The 17,287-nt window shown below is 36.0% G+C and overlaps 4 protein-coding genes across 7 annotated transcripts; 2 read left to right on the plus strand and 2 right to left on the minus strand.

Annotated features, from left to right (window-relative positions):
- Positions 1-345: 345 nt before the first annotated feature.
- Positions 346-5,102, plus strand: LOC140882083 (E3 ubiquitin-protein ligase SIS3-like). 3 transcript variants are annotated; one of them, XM_073287829.1, is made up of 11 exons: positions 346-462; positions 606-711; positions 905-943; positions 1,113-1,179; positions 1,288-1,361; positions 1,700-1,838; positions 1,929-2,021; positions 2,116-2,181; positions 3,440-3,559; positions 3,842-3,955; positions 4,373-5,102. In XM_073287829.1, exons 2-11 carry the CDS (start codon positions 683-685, stop codon positions 4,760-4,762), a joined length of 1,131 nt encoding a protein of 376 aa, XP_073143930.1. In that variant the 5' UTR covers positions 346-462; positions 606-682; the 3' UTR covers positions 4,763-5,102. The 3 variants fall into 3 exon arrangements, with proteins under 3 accessions (XP_073143930.1, XP_073143929.1, XP_073143931.1); XM_073287828.1 differs by having other exon boundaries at positions 412-711; XM_073287830.1 differs by lacking the exons at positions 346-462; positions 606-711; positions 905-943 and having other exon boundaries at positions 1,288-1,425.
- Positions 5,103-5,887: 785 nt separating this feature from the next.
- Positions 5,888-10,631, plus strand: LOC140883291 (uncharacterized). 2 transcript variants are annotated; one of them, XM_073289710.1, is made up of 10 exons: positions 5,888-6,062; positions 6,927-6,981; positions 7,107-7,181; positions 7,379-7,465; positions 8,235-8,291; positions 9,169-9,261; positions 9,624-9,696; positions 9,823-9,898; positions 9,992-10,082; positions 10,190-10,631. In XM_073289710.1, exons 2-10 carry the CDS (start codon positions 6,931-6,933, stop codon positions 10,307-10,309), a joined length of 723 nt encoding a protein of 240 aa, XP_073145811.1. In that variant the 5' UTR covers positions 5,888-6,062; positions 6,927-6,930; the 3' UTR covers positions 10,310-10,631. The 2 variants fall into 2 exon arrangements, with proteins under 2 accessions (XP_073145811.1, XP_073145812.1); XM_073289711.1 differs by lacking the exon at positions 5,888-6,062 and adding an exon at positions 6,114-6,352.
- Positions 10,632-10,748: 117 nt separating this feature from the next.
- On the minus strand, positions 10,749-11,718 carry LOC140885285 (uncharacterized). The gene has a single exon (XM_073292244.1). The coding sequence runs from the start codon at positions 11,648-11,650 to the stop codon at positions 10,805-10,807; it is 846 nt and encodes a 281-aa protein (XP_073148345.1). The 5' UTR covers positions 11,651-11,718; the 3' UTR covers positions 10,749-10,804.
- Positions 11,719-13,225: 1,507 nt separating this feature from the next.
- Positions 13,226-16,060, minus strand: LOC140883386 (BOI-related E3 ubiquitin-protein ligase 1-like). Its single transcript, XM_073289827.1, has 4 exons — positions 15,647-16,060; positions 15,060-15,175; positions 14,146-14,447; positions 13,226-13,940 (listed from the first exon to the last, which is right to left on the minus strand). Exons 2-4 carry the CDS (start codon positions 15,169-15,171, stop codon positions 13,416-13,418), a joined length of 939 nt encoding a protein of 312 aa, XP_073145928.1. The 5' UTR covers positions 15,172-15,175; positions 15,647-16,060; the 3' UTR covers positions 13,226-13,415.
- Positions 16,061-17,287: the final 1,227 nt, after the last annotated feature.

Genomic DNA, 17,287 nt, shown 5'->3' on the forward strand with positions numbered 1-17,287 from the left:
AATAACCTAATAAAAGACGACGTATAGATTTTTTTTTTGTTTTTTTTGTTTTTTTTTGAACCACGTTGTATAGAAATTTAAGTAGTCACCTACACGTCTCCAGGGACACAACTGAACTGGCAAAGGCCTTGATGAAAAAGAAGGTGACGAGTGTTCGAATCCCGTAAAAGGTGTATTTGGCCTTGTTTATCGCGCTTGCGAGCTTTCCTCTTCCTTGGTACTTACCTGGCCAGACATAACCCTAATTTACCTCCCTTTACGCCGGGGCTTGGGGCGGCTCAGTGTGGGACCCTTCGAATGGGGTCACCCCTTAAGTAGTCACCTACACCATCGTCTGACCCGTAAGTGAGACTTTTGTTGACCTCCATTTCTCTTTCTATACTTTTATTTCCTTCAATTCTCTTCCACCTTTATAAACAAAGAAGGAATCAAAGGAATCCAGCTTCTCTCTGCTTTTGCCAGGTTGCTTCAAATCCTGCACAACTTTACTCATTTTCTTCTTTCTCTTCTTCCCCATTTCGGATGTTGTCTTTACTATTCCTCTCTCAGCCCAAAATCTGTCTTTTCTATTGTTATTTTTTTAACGAAAAAATTTGTACTACCAGTGGAACGCAACCCGAATTCTGTGCTAATGTTAACGTGATGAGAATCAAATCTTGTGTTTAGAGCTAAGATTTTTTCAATGGCAGTCCGAGGCATCGATTTCAAGTGGTGAGTACTTTTGAGTGCCTTTCGAGTTTCACGAGTAACGAAGTTCAAATATCTTCTTCTGTTAAATGCGGAAATCCTTCACAAAAAAATGAAAAAAGAAACAAAAAATGAAGAATCGGAAATCAAAGTCCTTTACGAACTTGTTTTTCTTTAATGAAATGTGGGCATTTACGCTGAGGAGGGTTTGTTGCAGGTACGATGGATTCTTCATGTCTATGCTTGCAACAAGTGTGTATCCTTTCACTGACTCTTCAAGAGTTCGGTTCATGTTAAATCTTGGATTCGAATGTATTAACACTTTGTTTTCTTATTTCAGTCGTTTTATGTTAATCAGAGTATGAAAATCTAGTGTTTTAAAATTGCTCCGTGGGTATTGTACTGTTCCTTTACTGTTTCATTAGAATTATTGTGGCAATCAATTGGAAGAGATATCACTTATGTATCCATCCATTGCACATATGGATTGTGGTAAGTGATCTTTATGCTTTCAGTAAATTTGTGGAGATGTCACCTTGTCTTGATGAGATCTCGAGGTTATAACTTGAAATGTATGTGTGTTTTTCCTCTCTTTATCAGGTAGACTATACAGTAGTGTTTGTTTTTCGGCTCTTGATGTTTGTAGATAACGGGCTGGCTGCTGGGATGGGATTGTAAGGCCTTCTTTTCCTCGTTCAATCTTGAGATTCTAATTTTATTAGTAGTCATGGTATACAGGTATTATGAATCTCTATATTATGCCCTGCGTTCCTTGCATAATAGTTCTCTCATCATTTTGCTAGCCTTAAAAAAGAACCATGCTTTTATTAAAATCTCCTATTAGCAAGTTGTGTTAAGCCAAAAATTTGTACAGTTTTAATCATTTGTCGGATGTGACGTTGACTTACAACTTCGGATTCACTTACCTCTCACCTTTCTTTTTCTTTAAGTTAATTCCTTCAAGTTGTAACTAGCGGCCTTGTTCTTTTTGTGGCATTTGTCATGGCCATAGGGATCTTGGTTGGCAACAGAGATATGCACGTTTTTGTGGAAGGATTGTTGTACTGTCCAATCTTGCTTTGCTTCTATATCCCTTCTTGTGGGCTTGGACCATCATTGGTACCGTATGGTTCACTAGCTCAAGAGATTGTGTAAGCTGTTTTGATTTCCTCTTCTGGGTACGAACTAATGGATAGTATACCTCATGCCAGAAATAGAAATGACTTCTGAACCGTTTACAGCTGCCTGAAGAAGGTCAGAAGTGGGGTTTCCTTATTTGGCTGTTGTTCAGTTATTGTGGACTTATGTGCATTGCCGGTATCTGTATAGGAATGGTCAGTTAAGGTTTTGCGCAATGTTTTGTACCCCCGAAAGTTTTCATCGGTTTTCTTCAACTTATCTTCTGTTCTTTTTCGTCATTTATTCCAGTGGTTGACTAGAAGAAGAACACTTATGTTGCGTGCTCAACAAGGAATCTCTGTTTCGGAATATGGAGTAAGCTCTTGGAACTGTTTATGATAAATCATGATACTTTTAATTTGCATTGCCATTTAAGGATATTCAACGCCATGTGTGATGAGATAAACTCCACGATCATTTACCGTTGGAGTACTTGCGACAAAATATGACCCACACATTAATATACTTGGGGACCCCACATTAAAGATTGCACGATCCAAAGGAAATTAACCCGTGGAATGTATCTAATTGAATGCTTCGTCATATAACATGCTAGGAAAGGATAACAAAGTTTTTATTAAAAGTTTTGCTAGTATGTTCTCAACTTTTCTATATGTAGCTGAACGTCATAAATTTGAACTTTTAAAGGTCTTTCCTTCTTTAAGTTAGGCAATCAATGTCATATAATCTTCTGATAATTTTCTTGTTTAAGTGAGAGTAATCTGTAACTTACTCTGTGCAGTAATGCTATTATTATTCCCTCCTTGCTGACCTATGACCTGAAATTTCGATCTCCATCCTTCCAATCAAGCATGCTAACAGCCATATCTGATTTTTTGTTTTATCATTTCATTTCTCTTGTAAAAGGGAAGACACTATGTGATAAAACCACGTCAGAGTTATGGTCAAGGATTTTCACAGATGTTGCTATTTGTCTTTCTTATTGTAGGCTTTGTAGCTTAACTTAACTGATCTTGATTCTGAACTTTCTTCTTAGCTTAATGAGGCATTATATCTCTGTTCACATGGTGTATGTAGCTCTTTCTTCGAGACTATTTGGCTAACCCTTTAAGCTATTTTGAACAGCTTATAAGATGTTTCACAACTTATAAGTTGTTTGAAAGTGTTTGATAAAATCATAAAAAAAATTTTAAAAAGGATTTTATATAATAAGCTGTTATGATCCTATAAGATCTTTCGAAAGAAAAACTAATAATGCCGGTTTATGTTTAAGATCTCGTGATAAGTTGTACTCAAAATAGTCTCAATATTTATTCTTATATTCTAAACTATTCTCAGATCCATTTTATTCACTTTTTTATGCCATTTGATTATTTGATTGTTTTCTCTCCCTTCTTGATTTTTTCTTTCTACGAAAACTTATTTTATTCAAACTCCTTTAGAAATTAATTTTAAAATAAGATAAGTTTATAAGTTGCTAAATATCTATAAGCTTTTGTAACTTATAAGATGCTCAAAACAAGCTTGGGCAAGCAAAGTCTTCTTTACATGATAAACCATTATTTTATTTTTCATGCTATTTGACATGTTGAAACTTATACTCTTACGTCAGGTTTTGATCGACATGATTCGAGTGCCAGATTGGGCACTCGAGGCTGCAGGCCAAGAAATGAGAGGGATGGGCCAAGATGCCGCTGCATACCAACCTGGACCATACTTGACCCCGGCTCAGGTTATTAAAGTGTTTGACTTAAAAAACTTAAGAGCGAGATCTCGACCCAATTATTTGGTTTATTTTTCTTGCCAACTATATCAGTTGCTGTATCTTGAAACATGCCTGTCTCAATGTTCTGTGATTTAATCTCTCTCTTGAGTTTGATTTGAAGCAAATATTTTAAAGCATTCAAAATTTAGCTTCTTTCTTCTCAAAGTACTACTATGGAACTTTATTCTTTCATTCCCTTCGTGTTATTAGCTTTCTTTGTAATTTGGTGATATTTGTTTCAACATTTAGAAAGAAGCTGTGGAGGCTCTTATTCAAGAACTTCCGAAGTTTAGGCTGAAGGCAGTTCCTACAGATTGCAGCGAGTGTCCTATTTGTTTGGAAGAGTTTCATGTGGGGGATGAGGTGAGTTTATCTATGTTCAATCAACCTAATATTCTGAGCGACCATAGCTGATATCACAGTATATATTGCTCTCACTATACTTTAGCGATATGCTAGCTGTTAAGATTCTGTTATCTTGTGATTATTTTGCCGCCATGTAATATGTTCGGAGCAACAATTCAATCTAGTGTCACGTGTGATTACCTATATGATACATCAATTGAAACCAACATGTATGTTTCATCTATTGTACAATTTAAAAGATCCGAATTGCCATCAAACTTAGTTTTTGATATGCTTGATTCTACATTATTCAATTCTATTCCAGTCAAGCATGAAAATTAGAACTTCTCTTCCCTGGAAGTATTGCTGTTAATACGAGACGGGTATGATATTCTATGAGTACTTGCGCAAATTTCCTCACTGGACATGATGCAGGTTCGGGGTCTTCCTTGTGCACACAATTTTCACGTGGAGTGCATCGACAAGTGGCTTCGGCTAAATGTGAAATGTCCTAGATGCCGGTGTTCTGTCTTTCCAAACCTCGATCTAACCTCATTATCTGGCATCCGGGCCGATTCAGAGAGACCATCTTCCAACCTCGTGATAACAACTCGATACTCGAGAAACCAATCTCGTAGTCAGCACTATCTTTTGAGGTTCCAAAGCTTGCTTCGCACTGTCAGCTCGGAGAATTCTCTGTCTGGCATTCAGACAGACAGTGGTGGAACTGAGGCAAGTAGAGGGCGGCTAGCAGCAACTCGCAGTGTGGAATCTACAGAGCCTGTACAGATTGTGATCGAAGGGTCTTTGCCTCGTCACTCTTGAATCGAATTTTGTGATTCCCCATAACTTCCTTAGTACTAAAACCACCTGGGATCCAAGAATTTGATATGGTTTGGAGCTCTGGTTCCTTTTTCGTGCCTATTTGGGACATGTTTTTTGTGTTCAGAGGTACCTCACATATCCTCAGAGGTTAGTACACATACATTGTGATGTGCGTAACATATTTCGCCACAATGTTTGAATGTTCAGTGGTTTTACATGGACCATCAGATGTGCTATCTCCTTGCCTTCGCTGGTTTAAAATTAATTGTATTATCTTAACATAACCTTTTTTTTTTGGCACATAATCGGGATTTCTATAGTATATGGATCTCTGGTATCAAGTTTTGCGTGACATTTCCTCGAATTAATACTTAAATCACTTACGGCGGTGTGTTTGGTGTCATTGGGTATATATTTATGTATGATATATATATATATATATATATATTTAATAGAAAATGTTGATGTGATGAAGTTAATTGCTTGTGAATTCTGAGTTTCCTGTAACAATCACGTGCATGTATATATCGTTTATTTGGGGTGATTAATATGAGATAGAACTCTTAATCTCAATTAACCTGCAGGTGTTTTCTTAGGGAGCTTTCTCTACCTCTATTCTTGTATAGAAGAATAGGAAGACAAATGATCCCTCTTAAAATTATGTATTGTCCGCATTTATAGTTCCGCGCTTACTCATGCAAAAGATAAAAATTTTCTTTAACTCGAGGCCGGTTAATAATTAGATTTTGAAGTGATTTTTAGTCCTTAATTAATTTCAGTAACAATAAATAATATGTGGTCTATATGAATAAAAATCAAAATGGAAAAACTTTTTCATGTACCCTACGATCTCTTTCCTTCAAACGTAATTTTCGGGTAAAATTATGAATTTCAAATCACAATTCCAATAATAAATTCAATCAATTAAATAAATATATTTTCATTTATCCATAACCACTCTATAACATATCCAATTGTTTTACTAATCATCCCGTAAATTATCTCTACTCTTTCATTTCCCGAAAGTAAATGAAAGCCATCTTTAAAAAAAAAAAAAAAAAAAAAAGGCATAAATAAATGTGAGAGAGAAGAAGAAAGTAAATGAAAACCTTAGAAAACACAAAGATCCTAACGGGCTAACCGGGGTTGGGCTTTTTTCTGTGGCTGGTGGGCCTGCTTACAGTGTTTGGGTAATCCTCTTAACTAGAAGCAGCGGCGCGGCCCGATCAAACAAACAAACCAAAAAGAAAGAGCGGCGACGCGAGGCGGCGGTCAGTCGGTCGGAAGCAGCACGGAAACTGTAAACTAAGCTATTTTTCGTTTCTATTTATTATTATACATTGTTGTTACAGTGAACAGTTCTTTCGGATTGAAAACGATGACCTATATCCATAATTTTGTAAAGATACTGGGTTTGGTGAATGTGTTGGAGCAATGAAATATATTCTAGACTAGAGTTGGATCGAAAAAAGGAAACAGCTGAACAATTTTTTTCGGATTGAATCATTGAACAGAGATTTGGTCCTGTTTTTCTTTAATACAAAAAGTTTGCTGCGGAGCCTAACCCGGCGCTCATTTAAAATCGGTTATGTATGTTTCGCCGTGTTCTTTGTACATCACTTGCTGGTGTTTTAGTTTGCTTCTGAACTTTCACACTCTTGTGTAAATTCTAAGGGCAAGCCTGCGTTTGTTTGTTTGTTTGTTTTGTTTTGTTTTTTTTTTTGGGCGGTTTTTTTTACCCTCTGAATGCATTTTGCCGTGTCTTCTTCTTCTTCTCTTTGAATTTCCTTCTTCTCTTCACCCATTTATGTGTTAAATAATTAATAATAATAAGCAATAATACTCGTCTTTATTTTTCTTATTGGTTATTTTCCCATTTTTTTATTTTTATTTTTGTTGAAACATCCTATTTGTGCTGAGAGTCTGACAACTAAGCATAATTTAAGTGTCAACTTAATCAAAAGACCTATCCAAAGTTGTAAGAACATCTGATTATTCACTAAGTTGACACTTATCTCTGTGGCTGCGTTTTTAATTTGATTAAACATGGTTTTAAAGCGCTTGTTAGTTAATAACATAACTCTGGTACGATACTCTATCACTAATGGTGTGTTTGGTACCATGGATCCACGATAGCATAATTGAATGATTGATTTATTCGTAGATAAATGGATTCAAAATCGTCAAGTTCTTCCTCAAGCTTGGTGGATCAACAAGTAGTGAGTACAGTCAATAAGATACTTATTTTTTTATTTCACATGTCATCATAGTCAGTTGTATATCCGTATGAATTAGTTTTTGTTGCTTGATTTTGTATAACCCTTCCATTTTTTTTTAAATTTAGTTTCCAGGGGATGTGGTGTTGGATCTCTCCCATTTGACAAATCAAACTATCAAGCTCGGTGGTGGCCTCCGTCAGGTTTCCTTCTTCAACTAGGGTTTATTTGATAGTTAATTCTATTTTAGCCCATTGACTTATCCTCTATTTGCATTTTCATATATTACCCTTCTGACTATGCCCATTTTCATAACTTTGTCAACTTGCTAGTTAGTTGTCTTACATATTGTTAGTTTTATTTCCTTGAGATGTTGATTGTATGGGTCTTGATTTTTCAGGATGGTGATGTGATCTCTGTTATGAAAGCAGGCATCCTAAGGTTTTCAAAACCAAATAAGTATTGGATTGAGAGCTCCAATAAACGGGTGAGTTTAATGCGATTTACTTTTTATGAGTGAGAAAAGGAACTGTGATGAGTGAACCTCTTCTAGCTTATCTGCTCATTCCAGATTAAGTTTTAAAAAATTGGATACTAACTTTCTAAGAATGTTACATGCACGATTTACTTTTATGTAGAGTTTCTCTTTCGATCACTAAACTAGTATAACTGCATTTTGAGTAAAGTTCTGGTGACCTATGTGCTTCCACGTGTATATTGTGAAGTCATATTTATGCCTCTCTTTTCATGTAGAGCATCAGGCATTAGACTTTGGACATGGAAAATAAACGGTTCTTTCTTGCAGATCTCTATACTTTGAAACGCAGATTGAATGCATTTCGTTTTGTGATAAGATCTGTATCTGAAACCGAAATCGAAACAGTAATCCTTTATGAACTATGAACCTTAGGTCTCTTTTAATTTTCCAGAAAGTGATCTTTCAGAGAGATCGTTTTGCTTCCTGGTCAGTTGTATTTATTATCACGTCGTCACTCACTACAAAATCTGGATTATTTTCTCTATGAACCTTGCTTGTTGAAATAAAAACGCACTGAAGAACTATGTGCTACGCTGCTTATGTTTATGTTTCTTTCGATCTCTATCGTGTTGATATCTCTTTCTTTTTATGTCACGTCGATACTTAATATTTGAATAATTCTAACTTTTGACAGTTATTTCTTGTGAAGAGCATTGTTTTCTTTGTGACATCTGCTGACCAGGGATCCATTATTGACGTGAAATTTTGCTCTTTTCAGTACATACCTATTGTTGGGGATAATGTTCTTGGAATAGTGGTTGACACAAAAGCTGATGTAAGTATTCTTGATTTAGCATTGATGTTTTGGAAGGGTGACTATCGCATCAAGTCATTCTTGCTATTTCAGACAGTATTTCTGTTCACTGATAGATCTTTATTTTGTGTTATATGACTTTGGGCACCTTTTCCAAGGCTTAATAATTCTATTTGGTCCTTGTAGTTATCTTTCTTTTGTTTCAAACAATTGCTTGGAGTTGAGTATGAAAGTAGTCAAGAGAACACCTCTATTGGTTTTGACTCCGTGTGGTAAAACCCTATTGGTGAAGCTTTACTATAGCTTGATAGTTGGTTTGCTTGATGTAATCATTTTTTGTCTAAGAATCACTAATCATCCGACATCCATTTACTGCATTCTTCCTAGTTAAAGAAGAGCCCTTTCCAACTGTACGTTATCTGTTTAAAATTCTTTCGTCATACTGATGCTTATTTGAATAATTTAAAATAAGACTTGCAAGTCTAGTGGTTGTTTTAGTTCTCCAAGCTTAGTTTGGAAGTTTGAAGAGAAAAGAAAAGAAGAGAAGAGTTCCACCCACATTTGGAAGGAATACTCTAATATAACACATTTTCTTTCTTTTCCTTCCATTAAATCTCCCAAAAAGTTAAAGTTTTAAAATTTTCTTTTTTCCCATTCTTTTCTTTCCAAATCCCAACTCCCAAACTAAAGCCAAAATGTACCACTTGCTTGAAAGGAATCATTTGTTGGCTTTCTTTGTTCCGTTTCTATGTTTATGAGTAGAAACAATTTCTATTTGTATGCTTATATTTGAAAAATAGATTATTCCGACTTCATTTATTTATTCTTGATATAATTTGAAAATATGCTAATCACTATTTTTTGTGAGCTCACCCATCTTTGTTCTTTTTCGAGACAGAATTTTCTCGTGGATATAAAAGGTCCAACAGTGGCATATTTGCCAGTGCTTGCTTTTGAAGGTGGAACCAGGAGAAACATTCCTAAGTTCAACGTAAGTTTATGCTGTGTGTGTATTTTCTCGTCCTTGATTTGATTTCCATTGTAGCACATGTTCGTCCACTTTTTAAAGCTCTAAACGGCATTTAATCAGTTATTCCATCTTGCACTCCTTCAACACTTTATCATCTGTACTCTGTAGGTACTGAGATCATGCTTGTGATGAACAAGTGGTTTTCTGCACTCATAAATTTTTGTGCATCATGTTACATACTTTATTTTCTTGCAAAAATATTTAGATATGCTGGTGGTTCTGTGCACATCGATAGTTATGATTCTATGATAATATGCCCTTGTTTGAATGTTTGAATACATTAGTGTAATTCTTACTCATCGGAAACTTTTTATTGTCTGCAGATGGGGACTTTGTTGTATGTCCGTGTTGTCAAGGCAAACACTGGCATGAACCCAGAGTTATCGTGCATGGATGGTTGGTATTTTTACCTTTCTTGACTGCTTATACACAAACTTATATTTTGAGCTTGCAAGTTTTGAGCAAAGGTACGTTTCTAATTATGTGTGTAAATAATCTTATTTTTTCTTTTGCGTTCTATAGCCAGTGGGAAAGCAGCAGAATATGGCCCCCTTAAAGATGGGTTCATGTTTGAATCATCAACCGGATTATCTCGAATGTATAGTTGCCTTTTTCCCCACTTGTGTCTTTACATTCAATTAATGAACGATTCTTGCTTCTTCACTCAATTTTATCTTAACCACCATTTCAGGTTGCTGAAATCTCCAACGTGCCCAGTTCTTGAAACGCTTGGGAAGAAACTTGCCTTTGAGATTGCAGTTGGTTTGAATGGTCGTGTTTGGGTATGCTTATTTTTACCAGCTACTACTACATGTTTTGTTGCCTGATGGTGTCTTCTTTTACATTTGAGTCCTACCTTCTCTTAGCTCAAGAATATTTTATTATGTAGGTGAATGCTACCTCTCCTTCTATTGTTATTCTTGTTGCAAACACAATCTTGCAGACGGAGTCATTGAGTCCAACGCAACAAAAAATCAGGGTGGAAAACTTGCTTCAGAGACTCCATTGAATGACCACTGACCTAAATTCAAGACTGAACGGATACTGCCGTGAGCAAGTGCTTTCACGCTACTGCGGTCGAATTTACTACGTTCTAGTTCGGAAAAAGGAAGTGTAATCTGATTCTCAACTCTCGTCTCTCCCAGTATGCAACAGATATGCACTGAGCTGCTGTCGCTCAAAATTACGTGTTGCTATGTATTATTGATAGTTTCTTTGAAATGAAATGCCGTCTTGCAAGCTAGGGGAAGACCCACTTGGAGAAAGTGGGTTCACGTACTGAATCCTGATACTTGGGAAATATAAAAATTATTAGATTCTTTCACCCCTTCTCATTCATATGCAGATTTTTTTTCCAATATTTTGTTGAATAATGATTAAAAAAAATGTATAAAAGACAAGAAATGATAAATTAACACATCCAAATTTATACAAACAAATCGAAACTATATCCCAGTTTGTATCCTTGTTGCCCTCTGGTCAACCAGCTAGCCCAAATATGATCTCAGAAAGGGTGAAAGTTTTTACTAAACCTATTCACATTAGCAAAAAAACCAGCTAGATCATGTCTGTACGGCAGATGGGATCGCCGCTTCTCGCCGGCGTCCCGCTTGTACATCGGTGGTATGCATTTACCGGCGGTTCTGCTCGATGAAGAGCACACAAAGTCGTCCTTCCAGGCACCATGCCGGCTCACCGGCGACAACATGACACATTCATCTCTTTTTCGCCCACCGTCGTCAAGAGACGCAAGTGCGAAGCTGCCGTTGCTGCCAACACTGTGGCTCTTTTGCAGAAAGCCCTTGAACTTCCACCCTGTGGAGCTGCTCTTCTTCAACCGGCCCTCCGCCGGTGATTTTGGCTGCCACACGCAATACATCTCCGACGAGACTCCATCCAACTCGTCGGCTTCCGAAGAAGAGCACGAGGATGCCGTCGATGATTCCCTTTCTCCAGTAAAAAGCTTCCTCAGTGGAGTCCCTATCTTCACACCCTTCAACAAGCCCGAATTCATCCTGGTCTCGTCTGCTCTCCCATGATCTTTCGTATTCCCGAGCAATAAATTCGGGTGGGAAATCGGGTAAACGGGTCGGATCATACCGTTGTGGAAGATTTCATCAGCTGAAATTGGGGAGAATGATTCCGAACCACCCCGCCTCACAAACGCGAAGTCGAATTCCTCCTCCTCTCCGCCACCACCACCGTCAATATCTGACTCCACCGGTTCGTAAACTCCTGGGATAGTTGTATTATCTTCATCTTGAACGACCCTAGCCGCAACTTGGGCTAAATTACAGTTGGAGTAGCTGTTGAAGCTTGGCGATGGAGAGATGACTGCACTCACCTGCATCTTTCGAAGCTGAACACCAATTCAATCAGCAAAAAAAGGCAATAGAAGATGGTAGAATTTGTTCCTGAGGTCGATTGGAATAACAACAAAAAAATTGTGGGGATTTTGCAAATTTGAAAACGAAGAGACAAAGCATACCCGCCACGGAAGGGCTTTAATCTCGTGTGCTAAGGTGCATGGCATGAACGAGAGTCGATCAATTAAAATGGGTGGTTTTCAGATCATCGGTATTCAAATTAATCGCATCATAAAATTGGGTTTATCCAAAGTTTATTGATAAAAATCCAAACCGAATAGAACCAAACTGATTCGACGAATATATTGGATTTTTTTGTTTGATTATCGTTATTGATTTTGTTTTTTTTTTTAGCATTTTTCTTTTACATGCGAGAGGATGCAAAAAATTGTGGAAATTATCATACACTACATTTTATAAAATGTTTTGATATATTGAACTTTGTTTGTTTATAAATTGTTTTAAAAAATATTTAAATTATGTTTGAAATAATCAAAATATTTCATTAAAAATAAAAATAAAATCGACCATCCAAAACAAGCCGAACCAAATCAAATTTGGTTTAATTTGGTATTTAATTATGCATAGTTGGAATTTTCCGAGTTTTAACGGTTGTTAACAATTTCCACATGATCATTAATTTTTTCTGGTTAATAATCTTCCAAATCACTTCCATTACTCGTGAGAAGATCTAATATGCCGGTGGGACAGGTATTGTCCCATTATTCCAGTATGGCATTTTGCTAAGTCTTCAAAAGAATAATAGTATATTGGCATTTTGCCAAGGCTTATTTATTTATTAATAATTTTATTTATTGTTGATTGTTTTCATTTTGTTCTAACTAGTTCTATAGTCTGCTACTGTGCTCGAAAATCAGTGGGATTTTCTTTGTTTTTGCAAATAAATTCGGTTTCTAATTACAGTTGTGTTATCTACTTGTATTTGGTAATTGGTATACAAGTTTCTTGAATGAAATGAGTGGCCTCTATGCAGTATGCTGGTTATAAGATTTCGTTAAAGATTGGTTCGATGCATTTTATTACAGAGAGGAGGTGGATGAGCTATGTCGGACACTGGAGGAAAAACGAGGATCCATCAAGGACAGCTTCCGAGATGGCAGACGTTCTGTATCATCCAAGGTTTTGCTGGTTCATAAAGGAGTAAGAGTTGAAGACACTCTTCAAGTACTCAGACTGCGATTTGCACAATCAGGCATTGAAGAGGAGAGCAGTCGCAACTTATAGTCTCATAGTGCTGAATGATAGTTAAGATTTTGCTGCTTTTGATGAACTCAAGACGCTGAATATGGAACGAAGATATACATTGCCATTGTTTCTTGGTTGAAGAAGGCTGAGTTGAAGTGAAGGTAAATTTGACAGTGGCATGTTGATACTGTGAATTTTGAGCTAAGTTTAACTTCGTAGGTATGCTGCATCCCTGTGAAAAGATTATCACTAGTCCATTTTTTCTTAATATTTAAATTTCATTTTGAATCTAATATTTTATCGTTCATAATTATACAAAAAATTTATAACTAAAGTTGCATGATTGTAAAGAGATAAATCAGTTCTCATCTGACAAACAGCTGAATGTATAAAAGCACATCTCATGTACCTGTCCGAAATGAGTTGCGGACAAGAATTTATTTACATTTTTGGACATAGCAGCGACAAAAGAAACAACACGTCGATCCATTTCCTTGGAAAAAAGTATTGATGAAAACAAGTTATGAAACACGATGTTTTGAATTACATGTGTACATGAACACCTGCAGTCTTCATTACCTGGCAAACTGGGCAAATATCAGAAAGCCCTTCACAATCTGTACAGAGGCACAAATGTCTGCAAGGCAGTAACAAGATCGAAACTTCTTTGCTTTTGCATGATCTGCATATTAGCCGGCCTGTTTGACAACCTCGATTTTCCAAGCCACTGATGATTTGTCGATGATTTGTGCCTGAAACTGCGTCGTCTACTTCACTGTCCCCGGAGCCTTCATGAGCTCGAGATGCGCCTTGTGCCATGAGTTGCTCGATATTGTTCTTCAGAATGTTGATCACTGATTCGTTGTACTTTGCTCGATAATGCCACGACTGAGCTTCAGTAGAAACTTGCTTTATTTTGTCCGCTAATTCTTTGTTCTTACGATTTACGTTCTCTACTTCAAGCGCCTTCTCATGTAGTTTTTTGTTGACTCCTTTTTCTAGTGTGCTCAACAAAGAAACCGTGTGCCTGTGATTCAACTCTCTCACACCCTTCAGAATATTTTCTTCCTATAGATAGATACACTGTCAGAGGTTGAGAACATAAAAAAGTGCCGGTGTACAGGGGCAGAGCCATAAGTTTCGCGTTGGTGCAAAACTAAAATGAAAAATTTAGGAAGTCCAATCTCATTTTATACACCTGGTGTATTAAATTATGTATGAGCCTGCAGGAATTTAACGGTGTTAAGAAGGGATGTATGAAATATTATGATACCTGAAGCTTAATATATCGACCAAATTCTTCTGTCTGCCGATCCATCTCCATTTTAAGGTTATTACCAATAGATAGGATGCCAGAGGAAACTGAAGAATTTTGCTCCTCTTTCTCGCAAGAAAGCCTGAGGCCAGTGGATACAAGATTAGGATTTGGTAGAGTGTCGATGTTGGCAACTTTTTCTGGACTATAATTCTTGTTCGAAGATATGGGACGCTTCTGTCGTGTACAAACAAGGTCTTCTTCCCTAACTCTTTTGATGGCAACATTATGCAAGGATGCATGCTCGTGGACAGATGGAGCTGAAACACAAGTTCAAGATTGTTATCTGAAATGAATTATCATCAAGAATCAAGACGGTAGTTTCAAGAATGACAATGTTATTTGTAAATCTAGGAACAATCATGAAATTTCACATAAGCTTTTCGAGCATTTTTGCCTTTGCAACTGCTTTGTTCCATCTGCTCAGTGCCATATATACATCCTAACAGAGGCAAAGTTGGAAAACCAAGAACCAATTAACCTCCTACAACCTAGTTGGTGCTTTGCTTTTTTCTAGGTTGATCCTTCTGTAGAAGTTCATAAAATCATTTTCAGGGACCCAATAAATAGCAGGCTAACGAATTTTACATCAGAAGTTTCAGGAGCCACTAGCCAGATGGTGGTTTGTCATACGAGCGCACAGCCTACGCCATAATTCATGTCAACAAGGGTATAACACATTCTGAAAAGGAAAAAAAAGGATCGTCTAGCGTGACAGCAGTCATAACAGTCTACACAAATAGTGTGTACCGCAGCTATCTGAGAAAATTTTAGTCACGGAATACAAGCTGCATCTATATTGATCAAGCAAACAACGGGGAAAACTTCTAATTGAACTACAATTTCTTAAATAAGTATGAAAATAACCTCACCATGTCCAAATAACTGGAGCTGGGGTAATGTATTATTATCAAACGGGAGGCGATTGTCCCCCAAAAAAGCAGGAATCGCCGTGTTCTCATTAGCTCCGCCTCCTCCAAACATCTTCCTGAAATCATGCGATATTGTATGAGATTCAAGAAAGTTTCATATACATCACTGATGACCTTAGAAAATTGATTGTAGCTTGGGTATCACTTAAAAACACAATCTTTTTATAGAAGCTGATAATCTCGATTCAATCGATGCCAGCAAACACTAGAAATCCACACAGGACAAGTAATCAATCACAGAATTAACTCTAGCTAGATCCAAGCAGCACCACAAATATGCCAAGAAAATGATTTTCACAACCTTATCAATTTGATGATCTTACAAAAATCAAGCACACATCAATCGTTCATATAGATACCTATCTCAAGAATCCCACAAGGAAACAATCCCAAAAAAAACAGCAATCCCACAAAATCAAACTCCAAACTAAAACATCGCAAATAAAAGAACAAAACCCAAAACACACACAACTCATATGAATAGAAAAAAAAAACCCATTAAATAAAGAGAAGAAACAACAACTCACCAAGATCAGCTCAGATTTAGAGACGACCAATACAAAGAGCCTGTCTTTATATTTTTTTTCAAAAAATAAAAAAAAATTATTTATGTTTGCCGTTATGATTTCAAGGGAAATGGGCAAAAGGGATGGTGGAAACAGCAGTAATAATAATGAAAGAGAGAGAGAAGTGAACAGAAACGAGGGGGGGAAAGAATAATAATGGCGAGAATAATGAAAGTGGATGGTGGTGGTGGAAGAGTTGTAGTTGTTGTTTCGGTTAAGAAAAACGATTCCATTCGTTGGTATTGAAAGGAGAGCGAGAAGAGGACTAATCTTTGTTGTTGAAGAAATGTTCTTCGCCATTTTTTTGGCCTAAATTTCTTGTTTCTTTCACACTTCTCTCTCTCCCCCTAATCTTCTTGTTTGCTTTCACTTTACCATTCATTCATCGTGTGACTGTTTGGTGGCTTTCTTTTCGTTTTCCACAACCAGTAAATTAATTCCCTTCTTTTTTTACGTTTGACTGATTAATTTTTCTACGGTTTCTTGGCCTCATGATAAAGATTCTACCTTTTGCACTCTTTCTATACAATATATCTATAATCTCAAATTTTGGAGAGAATGTCAAATTTTTCCATTCATATTTGGGAAATTTGGATGGTACCCGGTCAGATTTGTGAATATTTTTAGCTTAAAATAAAATGTTCAAGATTAGACTTTGAAGTATGTGTATAATCTGATGAAAGAAATCTTTTTTGAAATTGAAATGTTTGAAACTTTTTCCTTTTAAAATTTTGCAGTATAGGGGATTATTTGAAATTTTCATGAGGTGTATATCAATTGGAAATGAGAAGTAATTTTTTGACAAAAAAAACAAAAACAAAAAACAAATTGAGGGTCAATAAATTAAAATTAAAAACTATGAAAGCATCCCAAACCTAGGCTTTTGGTTGAAAAAACTTCATTTTTTTAATTATAAAATCTTCATTATTATGCATTCTTTGCAACCGCTTTAGGCTTTTAGCTTTCAATTTTTTCAACTTTATAATAGTAATTTGATTTAACAATATATATGTTTTAGTACTACATAGATTCTATCTCTCTCTCTCTCTTTTATTTTATTTATTTATTTTTAAAAAAATTATGGGTAGTGGACATAATCTAATGCAACAAACAAAAGGAGCAAGAAAAGCAATCCCCACAATAAAGACATGTTTGATTGTTGCATCTTGTCTCCCTTGTTTGCTTGAATTTAATTCTATTTACATTCATTTCCTAAAATCCAGCTCTTTTACAATTTTTTTTGGCTAAAGAATATATAATAGATTATTGAATAAATTAAGCAGTTGTACGACATTGTTCACTAAACTATAAGAAACGTTGTGTGACTTTCAGGAAAAAAAAAATACAAAAAAGAAAGAAAGAAACGTTGTGTGGTGTGAAATAAATTACAAGAAATGGTCACAAAAGAACCATATCATCCATAATCTAGAAATTTAAGGTATTGTCATAAAACACCATAAATTTCAAAAACAATAAAAATTCACCCTACTTAATAATTAATCTGATTAGTTATTCAAAATTTTATTTTAAAAAAAGGATCCTAAAATTTTTGATTTTAATATAATCTTTAAATTTTTTTTACATATAAATTATGTAAATCAA

Source organism: Henckelia pumila, chromosome 2 (assembly GCF_033568475.1).
Source record: "Henckelia pumila isolate YLH828 chromosome 2, ASM3356847v2, whole genome shotgun sequence".
NCBI classification, from domain to species: Eukaryota; Viridiplantae; Streptophyta; class Magnoliopsida; order Lamiales; family Gesneriaceae; genus Henckelia; species Henckelia pumila.

Bases quoted from the DNA above. Each gene is read 5' to 3' on its own strand.
- LOC140882083 (XM_073287829.1), top strand. From the start codon at position 683: ATGGCAGTCCGAGGCATCGATTTCAAGTG. The intron at 1,839-1,928 runs GTAAGCTGTTTT...AACCGTTTACAG, and splicing joins TCACTAGCTCAAGAGATTGT to CTGCCTGAAGAAGGTCAGAA. The intron at 3,560-3,841 runs GTTATTAAAGTG...TTCAACATTTAG, and splicing joins CATACTTGACCCCGGCTCAG to AAAGAAGCTGTGGAGGCTCT.
- LOC140883291 (XM_073289710.1), top strand. From the start codon at position 6,931: ATGGATTCAAAATCGTCAAGTTCTTCCTCAAGCTTGGTGGATCAACAA. The intron at 9,262-9,623 runs GTAAGTTTATGC...TATTGTCTGCAG, and splicing joins GAAACATTCCTAAGTTCAAC to ATGGGGACTTTGTTGTATGT. The intron at 9,899-9,991 runs GTATAGTTGCCT...CCACCATTTCAG, and splicing joins TCAACCGGATTATCTCGAAT to GTTGCTGAAATCTCCAACGT.
- LOC140885285 (XM_073292244.1), bottom strand. From the start codon at position 11,650: ATGCAGGTGAGTGCAGTCATCTCTCCATCGCCAAGCTTCAACAGCTAC.
- LOC140883386 (XM_073289827.1), bottom strand. From the start codon at position 15,171: ATGTTTGGAGGAGGCGGAGCTAATGAGAACACGGCGATTCCTGCTTTT. The intron at 14,448-15,059 runs GTGAGGTTATTT...CTTGTGTTTCAG, and splicing joins GCTCCAGTTATTTGGACATG to CTCCATCTGTCCACGAGCAT. The intron at 13,941-14,145 runs GTATCATAATAT...ATCTATCTATAG, and splicing joins GTCGATATATTAAGCTTCAG to GAAGAAAATATTCTGAAGGG.